Source organism: Branchiostoma floridae, chromosome 14 (assembly GCF_000003815.2).
Source record: "Branchiostoma floridae strain S238N-H82 chromosome 14, Bfl_VNyyK, whole genome shotgun sequence".
NCBI lineage: Eukaryota > Metazoa > Chordata > Leptocardii > Amphioxiformes > Branchiostomatidae > Branchiostoma > Branchiostoma floridae.
The window spans coordinates 14100884-14126755 of NC_049992.1; the positions used below are offsets into that span (position 1 = coordinate 14100884).

The following is a 25872-nucleotide window of genomic DNA, read 5'->3' on the forward strand; positions in this document are numbered from 1 at the left end:
GGCTGTATAAAGAATGTATAATGACCGTCGGAGCAAACTATTACCTGGATGGTACCCAGGCTTACTCTCCAAGCAGAGGTTAGGCTCCGGCTGTTTTTTAAAACGTTTTTTTTAAGTCGTTTTTATCGGGCTTTCTATTTTGTATTTTATCTTGCTGTGTCAAGTTTGACTGGCGTGCTTCAAGAAAAATGACAAAATAGAAAGCCCGATAAAAACGACTAAAAAAAATGTCAAAAAAACAACACCCGGAGCCTAACCTCTGCTTGGAGAGTAACCCAGGCTATGATTGGGCTTCCTCCCCTGACAAGCGGCAAGGCTCCTACATATACATGTTGCAAGGTAGGTATACGTAAGATCACAGGGAGGAATCCCTATCATGGCATGGGAGTGGTTCTGAAGTAATCCTTTCCTGAGGGTAGCGCCTTGATCGTCACACCCTTCGGGAAGAGATGATCCTCGTACACCCGGGGCACGGACACGTCCACCATACAGTCTTCGCCGTACTAGCAATACATCAGAAAAATTAACAAAATCAAGAAATCTATCAAGCAGATTTCTAGCAGTTAACATAAATTCGTATAATTCCACCAGGTGCCATTATACCGCCACCTCAAAAAACGTTGTTATAGAGGCCTTCTCAAGATTGTCTTCAACACGTAACTATCTGAATTGTATTACATTTAGGAAATTAACATTCGGTGTTCAAGACAATCTTGGGAAGACCTCTATACTCACGTTTTTTTAGGTGGCGGTATTATGGCACCTGGTGGAATTATAATAGTCGATGTTACACATCACAATCTATAATGTCTTTGTTGTTAAAGATATCTTATCCTTCTAAGGCTGAACAATATCCTGGTTACCACAGGTAAAAACTCGGGCGACTCTGTTCACTTATTCCTATGCTTACACAGGTAGATCACTGTATTTGACAATAACTGTCCATCAATAGAAGAACGGGGGTGCAAATTGTGATAGAAAATTAAAGGAAAGTAATGACATTTTGTGACTGCATGCCAGTCCATTTTTTTCCTCGTTGGAATTTTAAAGTACTTTGTAGATGCAGATGTTGTTTTTCTGTTTGGAACACACAGTTTCACAAATGATGATACATATACTAACCTTCCAGTCAACCGGTGTGGACACTTTCTTCACATCTGTTAGCTGAAGAGAATCTACAACTCTGAGAATTTCCCTGAAATAGGAATTGTAAAATGATCTTTTTATACAGGGAAAAATTAATCACAAACAGTTTATCTATGTTACCACCTTGCAATATCAGGGAACAAATTTTAGTAATGGCTGTACATCTGTACATATAGTTCGAGGATCGGATGAGAAGACACTGCTATTTTAACATCCACCATGCATGGTACCAAGGGAACATCACTGTATTCCCTTTTCTAAGGTTTCTTTAAGATATCATATCAAATTGTGACAAAATCAGCTTTTACATAATATAACATTATACCAACTCTGCGTACTCTTTGTGGTAAAAGGTGATTTATATCGCAAGCTAGCATAGAAGGAACTGCGGTATACTCACGAAAAGTTTCTGCCGCTAAGAGCTGGATATAAGATGGACATTTTTAACTTCTTGTCGGGACCGATGATAAACAGCTGTTGGGAACACAAGCCCAGATGTCAGTAATAGTCATGTATCAAACTCAGCGGGTTTCTGTGCCTTCAATTAGCAGGAAAGAAAGAGAGCAAAAGACTAACTGGTTAGGGACCGTACGATATTTATCGGGGGGGGAGGGCTGGTGCATTGGAAGTCGGATCAAAAAATTTTTTGATGGCCCTCCCCCCCCATCTCAAAAAAATTTAACGTGACCCTCCCCCTCCACCTAAAAAAAATCAACATGACCCTCCCCCCGACAGGCATCATTAAACAGGTAGAAAAACAACCGATAAAATAATCTGAATGTCGGACGACTCGGACCATGACCAACTCGGCCCAGTCAACTCGGCCCATCTGCCGGGACAACTCGGACCATCCCCCCGACAGCTATTTAATTGATTTTTTCGAAAATGTAATCCCCAACACTAGTTTTATATGTATATACTCTAAAATGAGAAAACTGTAGGTTGGATTGATTGGAGAGTGTAATTCATCGGAACTTTCGGCATTCCATGCGGCGCACATTAGGTCGTTGACCCCGAAATACGTAGCGTGTGTGGACACGTGGATAGGTGTGAGGCGCTTCTAATGGAGGACAGTAGTAAACTTTATCATTACTTGCTCTTCGGAATAGCTTTAGACAAATAAGATGTGGGAATTGATCAGAGTATGAGTCATTCTTGTCGAAGTTTAATTGCCGGCGCCCGCGGCACATATGATACTAGATCAAAGGGACTCTGTATGGCCAGGGAACTTCTGACGTTCTAATAGTAGCAGCTGGGGGACAATCTTTATAATACTAGTACAAATGTACAAAGAAATGTCAAATTAACTTTTTTTTCAAAAGCTACGTAATTTGGTCCGACTGGTACATGGGGGTGGTCCGAGTTGACCAGGGGGTGGTCCGAGTTGACCAGATTTTCAATGGGCCGAGTTAGTAATGGTCCGAGTCGTCCTGATTCCAAATAATCTTAATGCAACATGTATAGACGTCAGGGCACAAGGGCGCCGGGCCCCAGTGTTCTCGCCAGGATTTTTTCACAGCGTCGGGGCAGGGGTCTGGGGGCATGCTCCCCCGGGAAAATTTGGATTTTCAAACCCTCTAAAACAGAATTTCCTGCAACTTGAGAGGAAAATTATGCCCTTGAGATTGGATGCCGGTTGCCTTTTTTACTCCCGTTTTTCAGTAATCGACGTCCGCCCTCTCCCCAAAAATACGTTATAACTATAAGCTCGGGGAATCAGCAGTCCGTGATCTGGCCCGGGTATTATTTGTCCAGTCATGTCTATATGAAAATTTGGGGGTTTTGATGCTTCCAAATAGGGCTCTAGCCAGTGAGTTCGTCAGCCCATGGAAAAATCCTGCCAATTTTTTTCCGGCATTGAATATTAAAAGAATGCCTACCTCGTGCGATCGATGTTGCGCCCTCCCGCATCAAATGCTAGTAGTTTTTCCAGAGGATAGAATAAACGGCGCCATCACACCTTGTGTTTTTTTTTGACGACGCCTCAGGGGAGTCGTCAAGTGGTATATTTTGCATTCAGTCTGCAAAAATTCTAGGAATTGCACAGGCATTTCCACAGGAATGCAGTATGCTGGGTATGCAAGCCCTCCCCCCCCCCCCCCAATCTGTTCCAGATGTATCTCTGGTATGCAATGGTGGAATGTAGGTCACACTTGCTCCCTGGAGGAATTTGTCCTTTGAAACTAGACAGGGAACTCTGCACAATGAATCACGTTGTCTTGGTTGTTATGTTATGTTATGAAGGATACATTTTCTTTTCTAGAGCTTGTTCAAGCCATACGCCACAGGCAGACAGGAAATACTTCTGTAGTGCTCAGCTGTAGGTTTAGGTCACTGGCAGACCATTGTGCTGTACCGGGGATAGTACATTTCTGCTGGCTGTAGATTTATGTTACAGGCGGGCTAGTATATTGTGCCAGGGATAGTGCCACAGGGATGTTCCAGTCTATTTCTGATTTGAGCTGTATTGTTGTACCCTCAATCGTCGTCATGGCAATAATACATTTTTATTGCCAGTCTTGTTCTATTTTGCCCGATGATTTTACTCAAATTTATCGAATCGGTCGGGTTTTACAAGGCCGCGACGTCATTTTCCACGAGCGTGCGTTTGTTTCGTGCGACCTCAGGTAACCCCGTTTTCGGCGTGAAATCTTTGGCTCACCGCTGGATTTCTTTTTACATAGAGTAGAGTAGACCAAGAACGTTATACATTATACGAAGGAGGGCGATCTGCTGCATCTTTGGCAGTGATCAGTGCCGGTGTAGTATTGAAGGAGTAGCCAGAAAAGACGTGCTGGGCGCTGCGGTCGACAGTCCGTCTGGGGAGGGGGGCGTGCCGCGGCATGTGCTACGGACGCCAATGCCAGTGCACAGCCGACTCGATCGACACTTGACAACAATATTGCAGCCCCTTTTTCTGCCGCAAATTTTGTATTTTTGAAACAAAAGAAATGTTTTTAATAAAAAATAAAGTGTATAGTTTTGGATTCTTCACGTATTTACCGTGCACCGCTTTTGTAACTTAAATATTTTGGGAAACTCAGCCTAGCCGAGTGCGTCTTTCCAGAAAAAAATAAGTCTGTAGACGGAATGACGTATGCCTGGCGGGAACACTGGTCCAGGGCAGCGCCACTTTGGGGGGCCTAGGGGGGCAAAGCCCCCCGGAAGCTCTTGCATTTTAGGCTATTCAGAAGGCTTATTTTATCAGTTTTAGGGCCATATGAAGATATCAAAACAAAAAGAGTATAAACAATTCTTTCAAAAAAATTAACATGGCCCTCCCCCCTATCTAAAAAAAATTAACATGGCCCTCCCCCCACCTCAAAAAAAATTAACATGGCCCTCCCCCCCTAACGCACCAGCCCTCCCCCCTGATAAATATCGTACAGTCCCTTAATTACTCTGATCAGTAAAACTTGACCTATTCTGCGCTGCCGCTGCAGATTTACTTCCCCAAACGATGCGGTTGCTGCGGTATGCCACATTTAAGTGAGAAACCGGATAGATACTGGACTCACACATAGGCATTATATATATATATGTGCATCCCACACATACGAGGCATAATATATATGCATCCCGTATATATATACGGGCTCAGCAGGGCAAGGGTTTTACGATACGTTCTATTCACGGCAGAAATCCTGGTGCCGGGAAAATCATGCGCTGGGCAAACTGTACAGAAACATTGCTCTTGATTACGGTGTGATAAAAATGTTGATTGAAGAGTTTTGCGAAGATTTGACATCTGGCACACTAACCGCACGACAGGTCATGGGCATCCCTTTGTCGTCCTTAAACTCGGGATCCAACATCCCCAGTCCGACAGCCAGCTCTCGCTTTTCGTCGGAGATGATCGGGAACGGCATCGGCCCCTTCAGGCCGGTGTACGCCAGTATATCCTGAAAATTACCTGTAAACATTAGCATTTTGTGCAGATGGACTAGGAAATCAGTTATTAGCTTCCTCCTGTTCCTACTGATAGCTTATGTACCCGGCTAGCAAGATCTAGTGACAACACACCAAAGGAAACCACTAGGCACGATATAATCTGAGCATGCATGCGCGGTATATACATGTACGTAAAGCTAAGGGTACATCTCGCCGTACGTGCAAATACGTGCTGTCCACGTGCCAAAACGTGGGCAATCTTTTGGGTACCGCCTCCGTCCGAACTTGTAGAGAATCCGACGGATTTTGGAGCACGTAGACACGAACTTAACTTGCAGGCAAAACTTTGTGTGTCATCGGGCTGCGGAGGTGCCAGTACGGGCGACGCGCCTGCCCTGTACAGCCTGAACGTTTTCAGAAATACGTAGCGGATGTGGCCTCCCAAAAAACGTACGGACAAATTGCACGTACTGCGGGTTGTGTCCTTAGCTGAACGTTACATTTAAGAGAGGCACAGACGCTGGGTGAAACAGAGAATAGCATTTTTAAAGTTTGTTCAGATGGATTGCCTCCATCGCTCCAATTTATCATGCAATTAGCCCTAGTTCATACGAATTCAACAGTGACAGCCGCCGGGATGCCTATAATTTTCAAACTTTTCTAAGAGAGATACACAATGACAACAAAGGTGGATCCGCTAAAAACAAATTGAGGTCTTACAGACTGTTCAAGTCCACTTATAATGTGGAACAATACCTGGATATTGACAATATTCGGCACAGGACGGCCGTCACAAAACTACGAGTCAGTTGCCACAAATTACACATCGAAACCGGAAGACATAACCGCACTCCTCTAGAACAACGAATATGTAGATACTGCAGTCTAGATAAGTTAGAAGACGAACATCATTTTGTAGTAGAATGTAGTTTGTACAAGAAAGAGAGAGCTGAACTCTACAGACTAATAGAATCCATGTTCCCCCACTTCATACAACTAAGTAATATAGACAAATTTATATTCCTTATGAATCTAGACAAGCCTTTACTTATAAAGCATATCTGTTCTTACATTTTCAATATCACAAAGAAACGAGAAGAAGCCGAATGTACGCAGTAGAATACGATCCTTGAGTAGTGTAGATTCATTGTATCATTATATCATGTTGTATCATTTGTTGTGACCTGTACTAAACCCAGTGGGTATGAATGTACAATAAAGGTCTTCATTCATTCATTCTATAATCAACCTTGACCTTCGTCTTCACAAGTCCTACTCACCAAATATCGTTACAATCCAACCAGAGGTTCTTAAGGCATGCTAACCATGAAAATCCGAAAACATACACACGCGGATACACACAAACACACCAAAATAATACCCCCTTTCTTCATGGAGGTAATAAGTAACAAAATGGACCTAACATACCGGAATCCAGGCCTCGTGCTCGCGTGTACTGCTGCATGAGAGTCCGATAATCTTGATGCCCCTCTTCTGGAACTCAGGTGCCAGTTGGGCGGCCTTTCCCAGCTCGGACGTACAGACCGGAGTGAAGTCACCAGGATGAGAAAACAAGATCCCCCATCTATGCACAGATTAAACGTGTACTCGTAAACACAAAGTCTGCAACCCAAAAAGTCCAAGCAAGCTGAATATTAAGTTCGCAGGGATTTAATTTCGCCGCAGCGGGAAAAAGGACTTTTGGCGGTGGTTTTAAGTTCGCGGGAGCACCATGCACTGTAGTCTCTTCATGCCATGGAAAAATGTTAAACCACGAACATTAAACCACCGCGAAAGTTTCTACATTTACAGTAATATACCATTTGGCTCGCCCCTGAGGCTTTGCAAAAAATGGGCACTAAACATTCTACTCAAGGTATCGTAGCGTCTCTTCAACAATTGGATAAACTCTTGTGGCCTAATTATAAGCGCCGGCCTCACAACGACTTGCAAGTGGTGCTACAAACAAACCCCCATTGCCATTTAACCTGACTATTTATGACACGGCTTTATTTGCTTCTATGGCATAAGGTACCCCATGACCCTGGACACCTGTGACACCTTACTGAATAAGAAATGCTTAGAAAGTCTACCTAGAAAATGTACATCAACATGTGTATCTCCGAAACATTATCTTTACTTGCTTGCTTGTATTAATCGCTCAAAGGTTTAGATGTATCTATATTCAGCCCATTTGATACTCAAGGAAGAGAATAATTGATGTGACAAGTTGACACGCGTGCCATGGTTGTTTTGATTTGCGATAATGAACTAGAATGGTGCTTGAGATAATGGGCTAGAATGGTGCATTAGATGTACGGACTTTGCCACAGCGGTGAGCTGTAGAGTATAGTTATATGTACGAGGGGTGATCAATAAGTTCTCGGCCTAACCCAGAAATAATAAGCACAACTCAAATTTTGAGGCACAACTTCATAGTATGAAGCCTTTTATCAATATCCTCAATGAATTACAAATCATTGGAGTCATTACTTTCCAGGCATTCGTTTTATGCAAATTAGAAGGTAAGTGGCGAGAAAAAAGTGGTGTGAATTGTGATCAGACATGTGTGGGTCGAGTTCCCCATGCCGTAAATTGGCAAAAGACATTGTCAAAATGTTTGATAATGATTCTCCTCCTATTTCAAGCAAACAAAATTGGGTGTCTGACTTCCAGCAGCGCAAGATGACCCGCCACATCAGGTCAGGTCAATTGTCCACGTTTTTTTCCTTCTCCCTTACCTAACATTACTGGGTGTCGCCTGCAAAGTAATGATCACAATAATTTGAATTTTGGTACAGATTTATATAAGACGTTATACTTGACATCTATGCTTCGAAATCTGAGCTTATTCTGTGCTTATTACTTCTCCACAAAACCGAGGACTTATTGATAATCCCACGTACTTGTATAAGAGCTTATATAAATGTGTACCAAAATTCAAATTATTGTGATCATTATGTTGCAGGCGACACCCAGTAATGTTAGGTAAGGGATAACGAAAAAAAAGTGGACAATTGATCTGAAACCTGAGGTGTGCGGGTCAAATTGTCTGATCACAATTCATCCTTCTTTTTCTCGCCACTTACCTTCTAATTTGCATAAAACGAATGCCTGGAAAGTAATGACTCCAATGATTTGTAATTTGGAGGATATTGATAAAAGGCTTCATACTATAAAGTTGTGCCTCAAAATTTGAGTTGTGCTTATTATTTCTGGGTTAGGCCGAGAACTTATTGATCACCCCTCGTATGTATTAACGAAGGCTCATAGACATATATCTGTTTCAAAAGAAGGCCTGGGACATGCATGTACACGGTGTCCATTATATCACAATTTCTGTATATAGAGTCAATTCCACATTGTCAAGTAGGTGTTTCTCGCCTTTTGTTCTAACACATTTAAAACCTTTGTAACAATCTAACTGAGATAAGTTACTGTTAAGAACTATCTATAACATTTGTTTGATTACCTCCATGAAATGTCATGTAGGTTATATTTTACCCAGCGTTTGTGTGTGTGTGTGTCTGTCTGTCAACAAGATAACTCAAGAACGGCTGGATGGATTAGTTTCATACTTGATGTGTTGGTGGGGTGCGTTGAGAGCTGGAAGTGATTAGATTTTGGGCCCCCTAGCGGCTTCCCTTGGTACTGCAGCGCAACTTCCGGTTTTGCTATCTCGTGTTCTGAACACGCTATGGTCACGATTTTTGAGTGTTAGATAGCTCTTGTGCTCAGGAATAAGTGACATAAGTTTTGGCCCCCTACCGACTAGGTTTGGGATAGCAGGGGCATTTTTGTCAAAAACTTCTGAAGAGAATAACTCAAGAAGGGAACAATGGACTTTCATGATTTTTGGTATGTAGGTACCTTAGACAATGTTGTACAAGATAAGATACTAATTATGCAAAATAGGAGTAAAGTTGCATAATTAATGAGAATATTCTATCATAGCAGTTTTTTCAATGTATCTCTTGTCCCGGACATGATATAGTCTTGACATTTGGGTGGTAGATAGCTTGCAGTGTCATGACAAAGTGGGGCATACTTCAGCCCCCTAACATGTAATTCGGAACTGCAGGGGCATTTTTGTCAAGACATTCCAAAGAGGATAACTGCAGAAAGGATTGACGGATCGGCATCATTTTAGGGGTGCAGGTAGCTTAGGCAAAGGTGTTCATAATGATATACATGTTATGCAAATGTGGAACTTAATTGCATAATTAATGAGGAAATTCTATAATACCATTATTAGCAATAACTGGACTTCAATAAATGTAACACTTATAAATTATGATACATGGAATATAAGCAGATACCAAATATGGTAATGAGGAACTTATTTGCATAATTTATGTAAAAATTGCAAAGCTGCTTTATGTCTAATGATTGGAATTTCATACTTGTGACATGTGTACGTTAGTCAATGATGAACACCATGCATAAATTATGTTAATGTGTTAGTTAATTGCATGAAATTTACAAAAGCTCTAAATTTTCATGGAGGTATGAGGTCGCCGAACTCTAGTTTTCTGAATATTTTTAAAGTAATGTATTGTTATGTTCAAAACATTTCTAACATCAAATATCCAAAAAAGACGCAAGCATAGCACCTTTGTTATTAGCGCAATAAATGTGTTTATGGAGGAAAAAATGACGAAAATTGTTGGAACAAAACGCATAGATGTTTGAAACTTGTTTTGAATAAAGATATATTTGTATTTTTACTTTTACAATGTTTCCAACATGAATAAATAGGTTAACACATGTTCAAACTTTCATTTTCTATTGTTTGAACAATTTAGAACTATTAATATTATGACTGAAATATTGTTCAAAACCCCTCTTGGTGTCGTGGAACGGACTCTATTTAGGTAGCGAAGCACGTGGACTTCTAGACCTATTCACACAAAACGCATTTCATGCCGTTAGCTAAATTTGACTTGCTGGAAGAAGAAACATTGTTGAATCAAACTTACGAGTTTCCCAGCCAATCATAAAAGTCGATCTCCCCTTCTGTTGTCATGGCTCTGAAGTTCGGAAAGATATCGCCAATATTCGGCATTCTCAGGCTGAAAAGGTACAAAATGTTACGAAGCCGTTAACATCCATTGGCATAATACCGGTCGGTTTACAGCAATTTCTCAAGCAATGCTAATTTGGCAAATGATCAACGCATCATTTTCTCCAGTTACATGTTGCTGTTACAGCATACCTTTGCCACTTCTTCTGTGTAAATTATTTTGTCTCTCTGGTCCTGCTAAAAACATAATATCGTAATTGGAACACACCGCGGAATTGCACGGAGAACGGGCGCGTGGTTGGAAGGGGGTGCACTATACCGGTCGAACGAAACACGGCACAATTAACTGTCGCTATGTACCTTTATACATCCTCTGTTGTTCCTTTCTTTCCTGTTAGTAGTTGCACAAAACAAAAATCTGCATGAGCATACAAAAAGTCATGAGAAAATGGGCGTATACTGACAAGAATTTTCATTTAATTTTGGTCCGTCACAACCGCTATGACGTAAAACTTTACTGCTGGCCGTAGCATTAAAAATGGCGGGAAAATGGCGGCGTACGTTCAATTTGACCCATTCAGCCGTAGATCCGGGCGATAATGCAACGGTTCCTCACACTTTTACACGAGTTGTAGGTCACCAAAAGAAATTCAAGATTGCTGTTGAATCATGCTCGTCTTGTGCCGTGAGCACATGTGATTATTATCTACAAATCTGGCGATGAACGTGACAGTGTGTTTGTCCCACGACGAGCTCGCCTGCCCCGAAAATGACCTGAAAACTTTTGGCCTTGTTGTCTTCGAATGCATTGTTATCGATGCTTTGTAAATTATGTATTGGACACCTAGATGTCTGAAGTGTGCATACCTCAGAAATAACTATTGTTGCATGTGTAGATCTCTTTAAGTTCCACTATTTTTAATCGACCGGTATAAGGCTTATGACCGGTATTATGCCAATGCATGTTACACATAGTTACATATACTCTAAGCAGTATGTCTTGTGATATTTTTCACTGTTAATCTTAAAAGACATGTTATTACCATAATGCCATAAAAGTCATGGCTTGAATACCAAATCTTTTTGGGAATAAATATACGTTTCATCCGTCGACGTAGGTTAGACATCCAGGTAATAAGATACGCTGAAAGGTAGTTACTCAGGCAACTGGATATGGTTTTGGAAACAGTCAGACGTTTCAACTGGAATCCACCAGTTTTCGTCAGTGACACTGACATCACTGTTATGCAGCTAGAACAGAGCTATCTCGAGGATCGGTAACATCTTAGAAATGAGACATAAAAGAAAAAAGGTTTCGGGAAAAGGAAAACGTGCAATGTTTATCCAAGATAATTCAATTCATGTCATACCTGTGACGTGAAAACGTTCGATACGAGTGTTCCGACCGTGTGATAACTTTCCGTATCACACAGGTTCTAAGTTTGTATCAGACAGGCTTCCTTCGAGTAAATCGAACTTTATTTCTTTATTTGAATTTACCACATGCAAAAACAAGTGGAAGGGAAGACAAAACAGGTGTATCAACACCTTTACAAGTTGTCCTCCCAAACAAACTCCCGAACTATTTCGAACGGGCCGAATACGGCACGGTTGAAAATTCGAATACCGGATTCGGACGTTAGAATTGCTGTTGTTACAATCTTTTGTTCGGGGATACATATAGAATACAACACGGTGTATTCCGTATCGCCCAAGGTATCAGCCCGACCGCGGGTCGGATCGCCCGACGGCCGAAGGCCGGAGGGTGATCCGACCCGCGGGAGGGCTGAGACCGAGGGTGATGCGGAATACACCGTGTTGTATTTTATTTATGTCATACCCAACCTGAGAAAACCACTGTTTTGATGCGAAATGCGCCAGAAGTTGAACAAATTTGTTGCCTTCGAAAAAAAATTGTTGCAACAGTAATGTTCCAACGTCCGAATCAGGTATTCGAACTTTCGATGGCGCCGTACTCGGCCCACTCGAAACAGTTCCATTTATTCGAATGGAGCCCGTGTGATAACCCCGGGCCGTACGGAAAGTACCAGCCGGTCCGGAACACCCGTATCGAACGTTTTCGCGTCACAGGTATGCCATAAAACATTTTCTCAATTTCTGGTGCATTTCGTATTCCGCATCACCCTCGGTCCCAGCCGTCCCGCGATACGGATCACCCTCCGGCCTTTGGGCGATCCTTCCCGCGGTCGGGCTGGTACCTCGGGTGATACGGAATACACCGTGTTGTATTCTATATGTACCTCATTAAACAGGAGGCCGCAGCACCTGCCTCTTCGGGGAGCAATTAGTAGACCTATTCAGGAAGTTTGCACGTGTTCTGCTACAACGCCCACACATCAACAAAGTGCTGTTCAAATCCCTCCCAGATCACACAGATAATATCACACCCATTGAATCAACATTTGTGAAAGTGTCCAATCACATATTCAGTGTACAGTATTATTTGCGAACCGTGTGTAGCGTAGCAACGTACATGGTTGATTCGTGTTGTGTGTTCCTTCTTATTGCTGTATCCAACAGATCACCGACCGAATAGTAACGTTAGAGGTTGTATAACCTGCAGAGGTTTCATAACCTTCCGACTTACTCATTGTCATCATTGAATCTTCCTTAGTTTTCATGATGATAATAACAAGAGATATCTTGGTAAGCAATTGCATGGATAGTGCGACAGACTAGTGCGGTATAGCCTCCCTCGCAGAGCTTCAAGTAGCACCCCCGGTTATTCTATTTATGAGCGAAAACGATATCCCTGTCATTAGAGAGCCTGGACCATGATGAAAATCACGAACCCCCTGAAACCCAACCTCCCCGAAAAAAGACGCCAGCGATCTTACAATGTCTGCGGACGTGACTGTGCCAGATCATTATGGCACAACAAAAATTGTCCAGCACCAAGGACAGAGACCAGTGTTGGTGAAATTGCATTTCCGTGCCCCGGAGCAAACCTACGTTATGTGCGTCCTCTGCAGTTGACATGTACAAAGCAACCTTCTGTATAGCCAGGAGATTGAAGCACACGTTTTAGATACACTAATAAAAGATCTTTATTTGACCTTGGTTTGTGTTAGGGATAAAGATACGAAGTGCTCCAAGCAACATGTGGTAAAGAGCACGAGTAATTACGGCACTGGATGGTAGTGCAAATTTGTTTATGAACGTGATAATTCATTTCCGCACTCCACAGCACTGCGGGTGACACGTTGATTTGTATAGTTGTAAGTATTGACAACAAAAATGCAGTTAGCTGTGAAAATTGGAAGAAGGATGCATCGTAGGTAAGCGCATTAGGCGTAAAACTACTTTCAGTTATTAAAAAGGTTTATCAGCACTCTGAGCATTACACCAAAACAAAAATTACATTCGTTAAAAAGTGTACCATCCAAAGCATATTGTAATGCTGAAAAATAAGGGGTAAAGCTTTTATATGTTTGCAGTATACTAGCAAAATTTAGCCCAGGCTTGAAAAGTTTTGTTTTATAAGAAACAATATCCCTCACGTTAATAAAGCATACAGAAACGGACTAAACAGAAGTTCTGGTTGGACATTGAAGAATATTGGCCATAAGCACCGAGCACCTTTCACACGGAAAAAAGCGTCGGAAGCGGACGAAAGTTTCCGATTTTGCCTGTTAAGCGGTTACAATTATAATGAGAGTGCCTCTAACACCCTGAAGTACTGTTGGAAACGACCGGTGACAAATTCTAAAAAACCCCAATCAAGCTACGTCAGTAGCCTCAACAGATATGTCAGTTTGAATAGCATCATTAAGGTTTGAAAGACTCGTTTCAAAAGCATGCAACCTGTAGAAAGTCACTAACGAAAGGTATTGGGAATGGAAGCGACCTGAAACGATGACCTTTTCCAAAATTGATTAACTGCAATGCTGCGTATCTTATTCGCTGGATCTAACCTTTATCGACGTTACCTGTACGTAGTTTCGTTGGGAAATGATTTCAATCGTATTTAAGTCCACACAACACTTGCAAACTTGTTTTGTCACTAGAAAAGTTTGCATGTTCAGATAAAGTAGAGAATAAAGACTTATCTTGGTAATCTCCAAGTAGATCCTACGGTAGCAGAAGATTGTATCAAAAGCTGGCAAAGGAGTTTAGCCGGCCTAGGAGTGTGTATGGCTTCCGGAGATTAATTGGCCGGCTTAGCTCCTTTGCCAACTTTTGATACAACCTTCTGCTACCGTAGCACTGCTTGGAGATTACTATCTAGAAAATTCCCCTGACCACCTGTGGCTAAATAAATGCAACTCGTTTTTTTTAATGAAAACAGCAAAAAGCTCTGACGCAGGGGGTTCAATCAACATTTTAAAAACTATTTGGTAGCTCTGGCAAAATCTGTATTGACGAGGCATGGAAGACAACACTGCCAATCTGTTCATCAATGAATGTTCAGTACACAATTATACGTGTCAAGAATGCATGGATTACTAGAATCGGATACCTTGCAGACAATCTCGGAATCATTCACCCGTCGGGAGTTTATAAATATCCAACGGTTGTTGATAATACATGGAGCGTGTTATACAACAGCAACCACTTGTGTGCAATTGCCACAATGCAGACACAAAATTACTGTGGTTAGATTGTACTTAGAAATTGACACCTTGCTATGTAAAGGAGGCCATGCTAGTGCAACAGTAATGGCTATGTATTCTGCCATGCGAAGATACCTTAGACATGACAAGTAACACATCCTACTTTCTTATGTTTCCATGCAATCTGGGCCACAACAAGAAAGAAACAAAACCCGGCTATTTCTGATGTGCCGCTTGCGTTCATTTCCTGCTACATTACACCTGGGGACCAGTCTTGTGCCTCGCGGGGCAGATTGCCTGCCCGTCCGGCTAGACTGGTCGCACCTCCCCATGGGGACGGTATCGTGATACAAGAAAGCGAGTAGTCCAAGCGGACGTACGTCGTAGACGGGATATAAGCGTATGGTGCTTCTATTTGTTTTGATAATACAGCAATGGCATAGGGATATCGCAAAACGTATAAACATCAGTCATGATTGACAACGTCGATGGAGTTTAGACATCCGGGAAGTAGAACTAGATAAACAAAAATAACAGTGATCCAAGCACTGGATAGATGTTGGAAACACTTGAATGGCGACGTTCTGGGGTCGCGTTAGTATCAAAATCACTTCATGGATGTTATATGACAACACGATAACTCCTCGACAGGCTATGTCCTTGCAAAATATCAAAAGAAGATACACTTACAAAGGTCCGTACTGCTTGAAGAACTTTCGCTGACTTGATCCTTTACCTCCATTTTGTGCGGAGTGAGAGACCACGCGGGAAAAATTCTCCCCCTCCTTGGCTTCTGGTATACTTATATTAATTTCGGCACAGGATCTAGAGGCGAAGGAACCCATTATACCGAAAAAGATGCAAGACAAGTGCACCTGAACAGCAAAGGGACCGACGTGTTTTCCTCCTTGAATAGGAAATGTAGACAATGCGTGAACCCGTCTGATGAGTAAAGCTAATTGACACCCGACTGGGAGCAGGAAGGTCTGTGCGTTGCCAAGGGAATAATAGATGCGGTAGCCATGGTAACTACATGAAGATAAGCTGACGTCCATTCCAGTATGTTGTCTGCGCTTTGCAAGCAATGTCTTTAACAGCATTCTTGTTCATGGTGGATAATAACTATGGCTGAGGCCTTTTGAGGCCTGCTAAAATATATGTTGCAGTCAGAGTCTTTTATTATCACCTCACCTTTTATTACAAGACGCGTACGGTAATTTATGCAAATTGTGAATAGCCATGTGACCAGCCATGATGAATTCATCTTTGGGGGGAATTTTGATTGCACTCGATGCCACCAACTCACAACGGGTACTCAAATATCACAGCATTGTTCAGCCTACATATCTAGTAGGTAGTTTTTCACATTTTCTATGAGCAGTTTTCCATGGATTAGTTTTTAAAGTCATCCATATATTTTTTTGACGAGGTACTATCCCTTTATTGGCTGTAAAAGAGCCACCTTTGGTCTGTATTCCACAGCCCCCAGTCACTTTAACACTGGTGAAAGAAGTCACTGACCCTTCAGTAAGATGTATTGTAAGCAATCATCTATCTATTGTTGTGGTGAGATATTTCCCCTCAGATGACGTGAAAGCAGGGAAAACAGTTTGGGCCTCAATGAAAATTGGCCTGCAGGCCGATTTGAGCTTTCATGAATAAATTAAGGTTCAAATAAAACAAACAAACGTGCACTGAGCTTTCATCAGGATGTATTGAAACTAGGGATGGGTACCGGTACAGGAAATTCAGGTCCAGGTCCGGTTCAGGTCCAAAGGATCAGGTCCAGGTCCGGACCTGATTCAGTATGACTCATACCAATGGTCCATTTCACTACAAAGAAATCTGTTTGGTGGAGTATTAGACTTACACTGGCGTTTTAATATCCTACAACGCTAACTGCACCTGTACGATTGGCTGTAAAACTTGGTAGAAATTACTATAAACTCTACTCTACTTCACTCTTGTTATTTTCTTTCACCTGCAAGCGCCAAAACGTGTGAATGCCTGATAAAATAATCTGTTAATTTTCTAATCGGTCCACCATCCGGTCCACCTAATTTTTTCAGGTCCGGTTTTTCTGGACCGGTCCAATAAGAAAAAACGATTTTGTACCAGTACGCTGTACCGATACCCAGCCCTAATTGAAACCAATCATCTATCTATTGTTGTGGTGAGATATTTCCCCTCAGATGACGTAAAAGCAGGGAAACCAGTTTGGGCCTGCATTCCACAGGCCCTGGTCACTTCTGGTGAAACACAAAGGCACCTCAATGAAAAGCTACCTGCAGGCCGATTTGACCTTTTATGAATAGAGGTTCAAACAAAAAAACAAACGTGCACTGAGCTTTCAACAGGATGTATTGAAACCAATCATCTATCTATTGTTGTGGTATCCTGGTCTCCAGAGAACAGCACTCGCGGCTACGGTTCTTTCCCGGGCCCCTAGCAACATAGCCCCGTAAATCGAATTAGCCGGCATGGGGAGATATGCCGCCGCGCAGGCGTAATTCCCTTAGCCGGCTAAGTTGTACTCTGATATCCAGGGTATTGTTGTGGTGAGATATTTCCCCTAAGATGACGCAAAAGCGTGGAAACTGCCAGTTTTGGCCTACATACGAGTACCACTGGCTCTATCACTTGACATGAAATGCAAGGTAATCAATCCATCAACATCATGATGTTATTTTTCATACAGATCATTTATTTCTGTCATATCATAATAGCTATATGAACGAATCAAACAGAATTATATAAAGGAAAAAAAGATTACTCTGAGATAGAATTGCTGTTATTTAAACTGATTCCACAGCTGATGTATAATGTGCACTTTGCACAAGTTTGACGCTACAGTTGTCTTTATGTGATTTGAGACAATCAACATTCTGTATTAGCAATCCTATGACCAATCACGTCACAGTATCCACAATTTTGACAATCTTCTGCATCAATGTTACATATACATGTATATCTGTTCTCTATGGGCTAGTTCACTGGGAAAAGCATGGGATGTGCTTATCTTTTCTTCTAAAATCTAAGAAAAGGGGGCCGTACTGAAATATGAACGTGTACAGGCTGTTAAACTTTATCATTAATCGAGATACGCCTGACACATCTAAAAATAAAGTCAGTCCAGACCTTTCCATGAAATTTTCCCCCTACAAATCCTACACGGTGGATGTGCTTTACCATTTTGAAGTGGACACCCAGTAAATTTTGATTGCTCTATGGACGACTAATTACACATCTCATTTTGAAGATGACACTGACAGCTCACAATGTTCTACCCAGTTACAGGACGTTACTTGAAGCTTCACATATTTGCTATGATGAGTTCGTAAGCCTGTTGCACTTGAGGAATGACATCCAAGGCTCGTGTCTTCAGAGACAGGGTCATAGTCGGACTTCTGGGCTGGATTTTCAGTTCCGCCAACACCCAGATCCCATTGGTCAGCTGCAGGGAAAAACAACAACTTGAACTTCATTTTGCCAAGACGTAATTACATACATTATGATCACAATCTAGCTATAGCTTCTCGAGTAATGCTCTTCACATACACATACACATACACACAAACACTCACACAAACTCAAAAGTTTAACTTGAATTGGCAATGGAAAAAAGCCCAAACCCATGTCATGTATGTGCATTGCATACAGTACATGCAATAACACAGGTGGGGGTGTTGGTGGGGTGCACTGAGTAGAAATAGCCTTGTAATGAAAATAAAACAATAAAAAGTACAGATACACTTGGTTAGTTGGTAGGACAAGTGGCTTGTTATGGGGGCTATCAACTCATATCTTCTCTTAAAAATGTTTCAAATTTGAAACATCTAATAAAATGTGTTACTTAAGAAATGATCGCAAGTTATCAGGATAATTCTAAAAACATTTTGCTAGAAATGTCTATCAATATTCAGATTGATTATCTGAAAATGGTTTGAAAGTATTACAAACACTGTTTTCTCACATTTTATCCCCACCCATATCAAAATTGACCAGTGGAAACATCTGACATTGGAGCATTAGAGTCAAAATTTTGGATTCAATACTTTTGTGGCGACGAGTAGCATTATAAAATCAACTGACAGCAAGATACTAGCATGCATTTCCTGTTTGTGAGGACTCTTGCGACCTGTGGAGACCAGACCCGCCACTCCCTAAGGGCTTGTGACAACTCCATTATCCATCAACTCTCAGAGCTACTCTGCTAAACTGAGTGGGTTTGACAGCTCCATCATTAGTCCCTTCTAACTTTAGCACAGGCAATTAATGAAAGTGTAATGGAAAGCCAGATGACGGAAAAACAGGATATGTGCATCACGACTTGGAAATGTTTTTGGCTTGATTTGAGTTGTTTTTTTCCTTCAGCACTCTAGACCAATTTTTGATGGATGCTTTAGAAATACACCAGAGAAAGAATTCTTTAAACATGGCACTCCTATACTTCTTTTATCTAAAAAAAAATCATTTATGATGAATTAAAAAAATAGACAATATTTTTAAAATCCTACAAACCACAGGAAGCCGACTGGCAGTTGAGAAATAAATGAATCCAGGTCAATTAGGGTGTATTATAGGGTTAATGACCCGCTTTCCTTCAGTGTACAGGGCTCGAAATTCATTTTTGGGATTAGGTGCACTGGTGCACCCAGCTTTAAAAATTGGTGCACCAAAATATTTTTGGGTGCACCACTTAAATTTAAGTATAACCTAATAGCAAAACTTAGTTACAAGCTATCAAATTCTTAAACAAGTACCATGACAGACATTTTTATTATCTTTCAGTTCTTTCTAAGACTTAGATGTCAAGAATATGATGTATACTAGCATACTTTGATATCTTTAAATACATAAACCTAAGAAAATATTCGGGTGCACAAATAATTGGGTGCACAGCTCCAATTTTGGGTGCACCTGGTTGCACATGCACCCAGTATTTCGAGCCCTGGTGTATATGGTGCCATAATTCATTGTTAGTGATTGATTCCTATGTTTTGTTCGTTTGAACCATTTTGCGAGTTGGCGCTTGTTCCTCTACTAACTAATGGTTAACAATATCCTCAAGAACAAGACAAATTCCTCAGATGCGGTTAGTCCATGGACGGTGTAGTGCTAGTCAGTAGAATCTTTGCTCACCACTTGACTGACACATTTTAATTAAGGCGAAGGAGGATATGTTATTCTTTCTTATGTAGATTACTCTCCTCCGATAACCACATCATAAAACACTTGTTGACCTCTGACATCTACTACAGAAACTGATTTTCCTGCAAGTCTTATGGTCTGCTGTACAGCTACATGTAGCAGTTTTTAAAAGTACAAAATTGTAAGTATGACTATGAGTGTTCCTCAGTGTTGCGTGCTCTATGGGTTTTCATACCTAAAATAAGGAAAGAAAAAAAGATTAATGATCTAGGTCATAGGGAAAATGGAGCTCTGTTTGGTCGACGTTGTTTGGCTATATGATAATACTATATGAATGCTTTACATTCATTTCTATCGTATTTAAGACAGGGACATAACTGCATACCTTGAGGGACTGGTACAGCATGTCTCTGCCATCCACGTTTCTCTGTGCGATCGTGAAGATGAAACTCTGCTGAAGCTTGTCCGAGATGCCCTTAGGATCCAGCTGGTTGGGGTTTGCAATCTCCTTCTGGACCTCGTTTGAGTCAGGAATGTCTTTCCACGTGGCCAGGAACACTTTCCGATCTGAAGAAAAGAACAAGACACACTCATGTTTCAACATCCTTGAGGAAACTGGAAGTTTCTGTGATCACCTTTCTTCTGACTGGAGACCTTTTCATACATATAACCCAACAGGGATGGCAATATACTAGTAATGCAGATAAGGTTTTGGATGTGTATTTGATAAGTCTACTACATGTAGTTGATTCTACTATCTTACTGTTTAAAAGGAACATACAACATTTTGAACTAGAAACTGACCAATGGACAGCTAGTATGCTTTCAGTTAGAAATCAGGTTGTTTGTTGAATAATGGCAGGAATGTGCAATATAAAATGGCTACAAAAGTATCAGTAATAACCAACTTATCTGTATTATTTGCTTGCTTGTTTATGGTAATGCATTAAGAATAGAAGCATACTGCATAGGAAAAGGCAAAAATGGGTCCAAATAATTTTTGGGGGGAAGGTTAGCTCTAAGATTGTATCTAAGAGCCTGGTATATTTAGTACAAGACAAACATATCACAAGGAGATACAATGCATTAGGACACATACATTACATGTCCTATGATGATTTAAAGCATTTTGGTATGTTTGTCAGGTACATGTACTCTTGCACCTATATGTTAAAAGTACACCATGTATATGGAACTACACTTCTGTAAAATGTAGGCCACTTAGCCTAGAGACAAATGCTGTTATGTGAGAACTTTCCTACTAGTATAGTGATAAAGGTCTTTCAAAAGCGATAACACAAATATACAGGGTTTTCACCATATGACGTCATACTAATTATAATTCTAATCCTGCTACTACCATGTTAGCGGGTAACCAGATTTAGCAGTAGCATCTTAGTGTGGTTTACGAACATACACTGTAATCCAACATGGCACGGGTGACGTCAAATGGAAGCCTGTGTATTCTTTTGGGATTTGCAGCTCAGTTTCCTAATCATCTTCAGCCTTATCCAATGAGATTAAGAACCCAGGTAATCCACTTTTGGAGTGATGCCAATGAAAGAAGCTCCCAATAATGCCTCCATTGTAAAATCTGTGATCCACATATGGGACCATCTATGGGATGTCCAAAAGACATATTATCTAATACAGGGTTCGAAATACACATACTTAACTTGCAATTTGCACATAATTTTCAAGATTTGCACGTAGAAATATTCTGAACTTCCATATTGAAAATACCTGGCCGTAAAAAATACTCTCAGGAATTAGACACCCTACTCTTGTACAGAACGGCATATGGACGTCTGTCTTTTTCCTTTTCTTGTTTTTGCCGGTAACTTTCTCCGGTAGCTTCACTAGATGTAATCAAAATTCGCCGATTCAAGCTAGCGATCTTCGTCGCAATCGCCGCCTATTTGCATGTAAATTTTTCAAATTGCACATAAAAATTTTGCCAACTTGCAATTTTGCACGTAGCAAAAAACAAGTATTTTGATCCCCGTAATACATGTAGTATTTGTACTTCTCACCTTAATCTCTAGTTCTATTTCAAAGATGAATTCTAGAAACTAAATTCTATACAGAAGGATGTCTACATCAATTTGATTCATGCCTTTCACAGAGAACTGGCACCAATTGACATGAGAATAAAAGCGCGTACAATTGACCTTGTTATATGTGACGTATGTAAAATAGATTAGGAATGAAAAACAACCACTGTGCAACCATATCAAACTTCTCAGTCACTGTAGACAATTTGCTGAGGTAGAGACATGGACATGTTAATTAGTAAGTTGTATGTAAAATAGGGAGACATTTACAAGTCTGTGAGTGTGAGAAGACCAACGACTACTACAACTACTACAAGTCTACTACAACAATACTAAAACTACTACTGAAACAACAACTGTCAAGTTAGCCTACACAGACCAGGACAACACTGCAGAGGGGCAAGACATTCAGATTATCTTTTGCAACACAATCTATATTAACAGTAGATGGAACTAATGGAATTAAATTTCATGACATTTTTCAGCTCCATTTTGAAATTTCGTTCTGCAGTAACTCAATTTTTCATCCACCAAGGGAATATGTTAAAACAATTTCTATCGACAATTATTTCCTTATTCTATTCTAGGACTATAAATGATTTTTTTCTCAAGCTCTTCTACAACCCGTTGCTTGCTTTGCTAGTTTTCTTTTGACAGTGTTGGAGGTTTCTATCTACAAAGGGTAGAAAGGAAGGTTTGAATGACCTGATGCTGATCCTGTGACATTGGGATCCGCCATATGTGGAGTAAGCAAAAAACAATTAGACATGCAACATGGGAAAACAACAATGGCTACGGAGGAGGAGAGAAGCATAGCGTGGGGTGAGAAGGGGTTAACTCACTTAGCATTGCGCATTGTGAAGATGTTACAAACTGTAAGAAATTTTTCTTAATTGTATGGTCTCCTTTGGAAAATTCATGATAGGCTGTTAAAACTTTGAGTGAAATTAGCTGCGATTATACAAAAGGAGAAAGAAAGAAAGCAGGATTTAGTGTTAAGAAAAGAAAGGAGTGGCCTGGAATTTTCTTCTTTTTTTTTTTAGATTCTCTGGACACCCAAATAGCCAAGACTGAAATCATTGACGCCACATTTACACTTAACAGCATATTCAACAACCCAAATTGTTGTGGGTATGTGAATGTATGTCAGTCAGAATAACGACAAAAGTACGTCTTTTTACAGACAAGCATTTAAGAAAAATAAATTATTAAATTTAAGAAAATTAAGATCGATTTTGTATCCTGCAAGGAGTGACAATCTACCTAGGCTATTCAAAATCTAGGTCTAAGTGTCTGAATATTCTTTGGTTCGACTCATAAACAAAAACATTTTTACTACATTCCTACAATCCTCTGATTACGACATTTACAAAGTGATCATCTCTAATGTCTTAAAGTCATACAACTGATTTATTTGATTTCTACCAAAAAGTTGTCTACTTTTCAAGATGAAGCTGAATACATACTTACCAGTTGTTTGGAAAGTTGGAAAAGTTTCAGAAACAGGGAACATGCACATTACAACAGTCATAGAAAAAGCACACAAGCATGCAAAAAAAAAAACATTAAAAAGTGAATAGCAAAAAAAAATCTGAAAAAAATGAAGGGTACTGTTTTTGGTCTTTTAACTGATAAACACATTACACCAACTTACTTTGATTAGCATACTCTGTTAACCAAAGAGAAAGAGTTGTAAGCATTAGATAGTGGCATACATTAAGCGCAACAAACATGCAAGGAAATAGCAAATGTACTTGCCAACATGTATAACAGTATATGGTCTAACTAAACAGTTAAAATACTAAAATGCTACAGCAATACTGCAGAACAGTTTTTTTTATGACTGTTTAAAATCTTTATAAATTGTGATAATCACAGTATCTCAGTATGCATCAAAGTTAATACCAGTGTCTACTGAGGACAAGTTGCTAAATGAAATGAAATCGGTCAAGTAAAGGGGGTATCTCACTTCACTTACATCACGCTTGTGTCACTGTGGGGTTCAAAAGATACGCAACGAATTTTCTTACTTTTACATATTCAACAATATCTAAATTATCAAAAATCAGATAATATAACAAAGCAATGACGCAGTGAACGAACCCCGCAGTGATGCAAACTTGACGGAAGTGCAGTGAGATACCTTCAACAAAATCCAACAAAAAGTTTAACACTGTTTCACCTCTGAAAGACTGTGCCATATGGCTTATTGGAAACAACAATAAGAAAATGCGATCAGAAAGTACTAAAACACTACTAACCCATTTGTCCATCCTCAGTGAAAAGCAGGTGGATAGGGATAAGACAGGAGAAGTAGAAGACATCAATGTTGTTCTTCATGGCCACTTGTAGGTTCATAAGGGGATCCATCTTCTGGACTGGTCCATTTGTACCCAGGGGGAGGGTCACATCGGCAGTCTGGCCGGGACTCAGGGGGGATGGAACTTGGAGTGCAGAGGCTGGTGAAAGCCCAAAACTGATGGAAAATGAAACAATGATGATTGCATAATACAAACAGCTTAGAACAGCTGTCAGTTACTTCCCTGTACCTGAGACGCCGTAGTCTTTGTTTGAAATTTGCACAGTCTGTGTCTAAGTCTCCACTATTCTCTGGCTGGTTACCCCCGAAACGGGGAAGTGTTCATGGCAGGGAACTACGTGCAAAGGACAACTAAACATAGTTTAAATGCAGATCATCCAGATTCAAAAATAGCACACTACCTTTTATTGTATCATTGTTGAATGAATCTTAATGAAGTTTTTAATAAATGTATTATGTATCATACACCAATTCAGCCTTTTATGGCTGCAATGATATGTACATGTATATGCGCAAATGTTTGGCACTAATAAACCAGTCATTCATTCATTCATTCAAACTACAGTGTGCTAGGCTATACATAACTTCATTTGTGCTAGACCTTATGATTGTTAAGGAAAAGAAATGGCCGAAATGAATGGACACCGACTATAAACGCTGAGCTTTCGCTCTACCAATGTTTTGTACTATGTACATGTAGTGATATATGTTGACAGATTTAATAGGACTCCATGTAAGCTGTATCTCTGTTATATTTTATCTGACCCTTACCTCCCTCATGACCTCAATGAAAAGTAACCTGCAGGCCAATTTGAGTCTCTCATGAATAAATAAAGGTTCAAACAAACAAACAAACAAACAAACAAATTGCAAACACATTCTGCTTGGTAGATGTGATATAACCTGACCTGTTTTTGTTGAACTGGATAGCAAAGTCACCCATAGGCGCCATGGCGTTATTCTTCAAAGTGAGGTCCATGTAGCGCACGTTCTGTCGGATGGAAAACGTTCCTGACACTTCCAGTCCCTTGGCCTTGGGCGCCGGCAGCCATACTTGTTTTGGAGGCACATAGGTCGTACTGGAAATTCCTGCAGAGCAAAGCATTTCCTCTTATTGCTATACACCTCCAAAAAGTTATAAACCCTCTTTGTTTGATTTTGGGCAAGAAAAAAAACAATATTGTAAAGAGGGATCTGAAATATTTGCAGGCTTTCATTTTGGCAGTAAGGAGACGATTGAGTTCTAGCAGTGGTTTTGGGTTCATGGTTGAAACTAGGGGAAGGCAGGCAAAAGACACAACAAAAATTTTGAAGATAAAAAATGACTATCAACTCTCCTCTACTTCGCTCTTGATATATCCTTGGAACGTAAGCCACAAAACATGTGAACATATGCCGGTGTGACAGCGTTCTCGCCCCCCCGTGATATCGCCCCCCCGGGGGCAAAATCACTAGTGTTTTCGCCCCCCCCCGGGGCAGGATCACTAGCGATTTCGCCCCATCTCGCCCCCCTCTGGTGATTTCGCCCCCCTCCCGGGGCGAAATCGCTAGTGATATCGCCCCCCCACCGGGGCCAAATCGCTAGTGATATCGCCCCGGGGGGCCAGGCTCAAAGAAGCAATTAATACCCCGGCTCAACCTCGATACCACAAGCCTTTTTAATGTCCGGCAACAAAACTAATTCCTAAGGTGTATTGGGGCGTTGATTCCCAT

At 40.8% G+C, this 25872-nt stretch overlaps 2 protein-coding genes across 5 annotated transcripts in view; both read right to left on the bottom strand.

Annotated features, from left to right (window-relative positions):
- Positions 1-225: 225 nt before the first annotated feature.
- On the bottom strand, positions 226-15618 carry LOC118431162 (peroxiredoxin-6-like). Its single transcript, XM_035842278.1, has 7 exons — positions 15325-15618; positions 10017-10109; positions 6466-6622; positions 4908-5048; positions 1547-1620; positions 1123-1195; positions 226-503 (listed from the first exon to the last, which is right to left on the bottom strand). The coding sequence occupies exons 1-7, from the start codon at positions 15477-15479 to the stop codon at positions 375-377; spliced, it is 822 nt and encodes a 273-aa protein (XP_035698171.1). The 5' UTR covers positions 15480-15618; the 3' UTR covers positions 226-374.
- A 1697-nt stretch (positions 15619-17315) lies between these two features.
- LOC118430441 (AP-1 complex subunit beta-1-like) overlaps positions 17316-25872 on the bottom strand; it is a 21470-nt gene continuing 12913 nt past the window's right edge. The window contains exons 14-19 of one of the 4 annotated variants that reach the window (XM_035841308.1): positions 25068-25248; positions 24101-24315; positions 23494-23508; positions 22545-22556; positions 20171-20352; positions 17316-18088 (exon numbers count right to left, since the gene is read on the bottom strand). In XM_035841308.1, the coding sequence (XP_035697201.1) occupies positions 17948-18088; positions 20171-20352; positions 22545-22556; positions 23494-23508; positions 24101-24315; positions 25068-25248 (746 nt within the window). In that variant the 3' untranslated portion in view covers positions 17316-17947. The remainder of the gene's footprint in view (positions 18089-20170; positions 20353-22544; positions 22557-23493; positions 23509-24100; positions 24316-25067; positions 25249-25872) is intronic. The other 3 variants (XM_035841309.1, XM_035841310.1, XM_035841311.1) reach the window with 3 other exon arrangements.

What these genes read in the sequence shown, in the direction of transcription:
- LOC118431162 (XM_035842278.1), bottom strand. Translation starts at nt 15,479, where the DNA reads ATGGGTTCCTTCGCCTCTAGATCCTGTGCCGAAATTAATATAAGTATA. An exon ending in TATGATTGGCTGGGAAACTC is followed by an intron (nt 6,623 to 10,016) that starts GTAAGTTTGATT and finishes ATCTGTGCATAG; the next exon opens with ATGGGGGATCTTGTTTTCTC. An exon ending in CTTAGCGGCAGAAACTTTTC is followed by an intron (nt 1,196 to 1,546) that starts GTGAGTATACCG and finishes TTCCTATTTCAG; the next exon opens with GGAAATTCTCAGAGTTGTAG.